Source organism: Xenia sp. Carnegie-2017, unplaced genomic scaffold (assembly GCF_021976095.1).
Source record: "Xenia sp. Carnegie-2017 unplaced genomic scaffold, XeniaSp_v1 HiC_scaffold_22, whole genome shotgun sequence".
In the NCBI taxonomy this organism is placed as follows: domain Eukaryota; kingdom Metazoa; phylum Cnidaria; class Anthozoa; order Malacalcyonacea; family Xeniidae; genus Xenia; species Xenia sp. Carnegie-2017.
Genome location: NW_025813485.1, coordinates 17381958 through 17386421, shown reverse-complemented (window position 1 = coordinate 17386421; position 4464 = coordinate 17381958). Strand labels below are relative to the sequence as shown.

Sequence of the window (4464 nt, the reverse complement as noted above, 5' to 3'; positions counted from 1 at the left end):
CTAGCGTCGTAGTACTGGATCCAGCTTTGGGGCTTCCCCATATCGTAGTCTGGCACCCTGGGGGTTGTTGGCTTTGGCGAAGTGCCTGCTTGCCATGCTGATGCCGCCGCGCAGGCCCTTCTCGATAAAGAGATGCATGTCGATGTCGGTGAGCAGCTCGAGCTCAACCCCTGTGTGCTTGAGGAGAACGTCCCAGCTTAGGCCCGGGCTCGTGTAATAGTGGGCCGGGTCTAGCCGGTATCGCTCGAGGCACAGCTTTTGGAAGTTCTCGAAGATGTCGGCGAGGAGGAGGACATCGGTCCGAAGGTAGAGGTCGTGGTAGTCGCCGAGGCTTGCGCAGCCGAAGGCATCCCAAACCCTTTTTCCGTGGGCGTACTCGCCGTCGGTAATGCTTTCGCCCGAGAGCTTGCTGTAGAAAGCCTCCTTCGGCGGGAGGGCTTCCTCGTCGAATCGGGGCCAGCCGTCTATGCACTCGTAGGGGTAGACCGCCTTCCGGAGCAAGAGGGTACGCCTCTGGAGGTTCGGCTCGTAGTCTGGTGTGATGCGCATGTCTCGCGGGTCACTGGCTTTCACCAGGCCATCCGAGCTTGAGAGCATGAACTGGGTGCTGTCGATAAATCGAAGCTGGCCGATAATGAACGAAATGTATTTCTTAGCGTTGTTAGGGATGCAGGTGACCTTCCCTTTAGTCTCTGCGATATTCTGCATGATCAGGTGGCTGTCGTAGCCCCGCAGATTGTGGAAGACAACCAGTATGGTTGTCGTCTTCTGGCTGAGCCGCAACTTCAGGTTGCACTCATTGTGGGCCGCACCTCGGTACTTGCCAGTAATGTGGCAGTGGTCTTGCACGGAATCGTCTTCGAAGGGCTTGCTGCAGACGTGGCCATTTGTGGCTTTCTTGTGGCTCCCCCAGTCCTTTCCTGTCATGTGCATAGGCTCGGGGTTAGCCAACAACGTCTTGATCTTACGCTCTTCTTCTTGGAGCGCTTCCAGGAAATTCTTGGCTGCGTCGGGCCCTCGGCAGAGCTGCGGTGGCAGCGTTTCCCCGTCTGAACGAACGACTATGAATAAGTAGCCGCATGCCTCGTGTCGGGAGGTTTGCTGGGTTTTGCTCTTTTCAGGGTTAAGCGCGGGGCCCTCGATTTTGCAGACCGGACTCTCGAAGTCGGCGTAGATTATGAAGGGCGCTTTGAGTTGCTTGTGGTAGTTCTCAAAGCGGATTTTGTTGTTTTTTCCGGGGGTTGGCATTCTGATGGCAACCGCGGCCTGGTTAGTGCCTCGACATTCAGGCTTATGCTCTTCCAGCAAATCCTGCCTGGTGAAGCCGTGAAGGCAACGCTCACAGAAGTGAAGCCGTTGGCCATTCTTCGATTCCCGGTTGAGAAGGCGGTTGAAGTCCTTTATCCAAGTGTAGTGGTATTTCTCGGGGTTTTTCGAATCCGAGACGAGGAAGAGATTCACAGTCTTGCGAGCTCTCTCTACTTTGCTCAGACGGCAAGGAACAACGTCGCCTTCCCAACCGTACACGTTGATAGCAAGGTCGTTCTGACGCTCTGCTCGTTCCAGCTGGGAGAGCGGTGTGGGTGCGCTCACCCCCACATACTCAAGACCGTCTTCAGTGGGATACTTGCCCGGCCGTTGCGGGTCTCTAGCTGCCTTCGTTTCATCCCACTTAAGTTCCGTAGGTGGTGGGGGAGGAGCCCTTGTGGGGCGTCGTGGTTTAAATTCAGCCAGAAGCTCATTGATGTATGCGTCCATCTCATCATCAGTAGGCTCGGAGGGCCAGCGCTTGCGCGGTTTGGGGATAGGCCTGCGCTTTCGCGGTTTGGGAATAAGCGGAGTGACATTTCTTTGCGTGGGTCTCGGGTCAGCGGGCGGTTGAAGAGCCTTAAGACGCGTCTACGCTGATTACACCTTGGTCATATAGTTGCAGAAGTTTCTCGACAGTATTCATATCAGTGAATATACCTATCATACGCTATTGTCTAAATTGATGTAGCCTAGCATATAATAAATATTCAGTTAATATAACCTATCATACGCCCTTCTTCTACGAAGGTGAGCTTTTCCGGCTTGCTGGCCACAATCTGTGCATCGTTGCGCCTCTGCCTGCGTGCTGATACCACAACCCCGACATGGGACAGGCACCGGCGAGCCACGCCGGATTTGTTGCAGATGCACTCCACAATACTTCCCCATACATGACTTTCCACACGGTTCTCTAGTGTGGACCTTCACCCACGCGCACTTGTTCTTGCCCTGCCTCATGGCTGTCGATTGTTTGGATATACGCTGTGAGTTTGGATATACGCTGTGAATCGTCTTTCTTCAAATGACTGACGGCCGGCGGAGGGCACCGCCTTAACCCCGACGTCCGTTGTCCAGAGTTTGGCATTCGCTCTCATTATGCTAGCATAATTACAAGAAGTACGTACGCGAGCTAGGACTGGGGCGCTTAGATTTGTGTATACTCCTTCTCAAACTGTGAGGTGTGCCAGAATTGGTGTGAATTTTGTCGGGACCCATGTATACACACAGTACGAAGTAATGTGTAAACGAACTAGGGCTGGGGCGCTCAGATTTATGTACGCAGCCCCCCAGACCGGGGTTGCGCCAAAACTGGCAGTATCTATACCACTTGGCTACAGATTTTTTGTCCATTGAAATATATTTGCAGGAATGTAGGATTTCGCTGCCATATAACGGCCACGATTCGCCAAGTACTAAAGAAATCATAGCTAAAAGTCCTTCGGCAACAACAAGTTTAGAAACATCAATCTGCTTATCATACGCCATATTGACATAAATCGCATCACACACTCGCATAAATTGACTTAAATATATGTTATTTACCGGAAGGGATGTCTGCACGGAAAATATATTTTCACGAGTTCTTAAAAATCCAGTAATCCACATATAATCGATGCATGTTATCTTTACTTTGACTAGCGCCGCATATGCTGCATGACGCTGTCAGCTAGTTAGTATTACGACTATTAATATATGCTTGGTCTTGTAGTATACGTGTCTTATTGATCAATGTAATTTTCTACACAATAAACGACTATCTCTTTATACCTATTTATAAGTGTGTTTTAATAGAAATTTTACTCTAAAACCTGTGTTGCTGTAAATGCATTGACTGTTTCTATATTTTTTTGCCTACAATTTTGTGTTATACATTTTCCCAAAAGTGTGTAATTCATCCTTTCACTCAAAATATTAAATTTACCAATACTTTTATGTAGTCTATACACTAGCGTTTGTGTCACTGTGGATACACATTTTACTGAAATTTTTGTGTACAATTTACACAACATTTTTTGCAGTTAAAAACGCATTATCTTGTGTGGTGTGTTTTTATTCCATACAAATGCATTTCAGACTTTTCCTACATTCTATAACAACTAATATGGCTGTTTAACTTTCGATTTCTTCTTCGTTCAGTCAAAAGATGTGATTTTCAAAAGGGACTGGGAACTACTTTATGTCCATGGCACAACGTAGAAGGTGACGATGACTTTGACTGGAAACTTCGTACATCATACTCATCTTATTGGGATCCACCACGCTATGATGCTACAGGCTTCAATATTGGTAAGATGGCAGCGTTTATAGTGAATAAGTGTTGTATGTACAACTGCTTGAATTAAAAAAAGAAAAATGACGAAGAGTATCGAGGATTTTGTCTTTAAATGACAACTCAGATTTTAAATGTCAAACAGTAAGTTACTTCTTAATAAAATCTAAAGTCATAAATATATTGCTGGATCTAAAATAGATACTTACTTAAAATTAAAATCAGATGTAGTTTCATTCAGCTAAAAGACACAAAAATAGATGATAATTTTATAGCTATTATGGTTTTTTAAAAAATTTTGTCTATTGAATTTGTTAAACCACGATAATTTTATATTTCTTTATATATAAAGTCCGCATATATCTTACAATTCTTCATGTGTTGTAGGACGATATTTTTATTCTTTGTATATATAGTCTACATATATCTTACATTTCTTCATTTGTTGTAGGACGATATTTTTATTCTTTATATATATAGTCTACATATATCTTACATTTCTTCATGTGTTGTAGGACGATATCTTTGTTTGGGATCAGATATTTCAGGCAAAGCTTGGTTGGTTGGAAACTATCGCAACAACTCTCTCGTGTGTTTTTCATTTTCGTATTACATGTATAACAATTATTTTGGAAGATTAAATATCTACCAAGAATATTTTCACAATGGATACAATCTTTTACTGTGGTCATTAAGTGGTGATTACAGAACTAAGTGGAAAAAAGGCCAAGTCACAGTTAATTTTACAATGGGTCTATCTAGGGTAGGCAACTTACACATATTTATACAACTTAAAATTAAACTTCGGCAATTTGTCCAAGCCGCTTACTTTTTCTTCATAGTTAATCGTTGAAGCTGTCGTGCGTGGAAACAGAAGAACAGTT

The 4464-nt window shown here is 44.9% G+C and overlaps 1 protein-coding gene across 1 annotated transcript; it reads right to left on the bottom strand.

The window, feature by feature from the left end:
• Positions 1-1758, bottom strand: LOC124445250. Its single transcript, XM_046995954.1, has one exon. It carries the CDS (start codon positions 1756-1758, stop codon positions 1-3), a length of 1758 nt encoding a protein of 585 aa, XP_046851910.1.
• Positions 1759-4464: the final 2706 nt, after the last annotated feature.

Excerpts from the sequence above, each read along its gene's own strand:
- LOC124445250 (XM_046995954.1), bottom strand. The coding sequence starts at position 1,758 with ATGGACGCATACATCAATGAGCTTCTGGCTGAATTTAAACCACGACGC.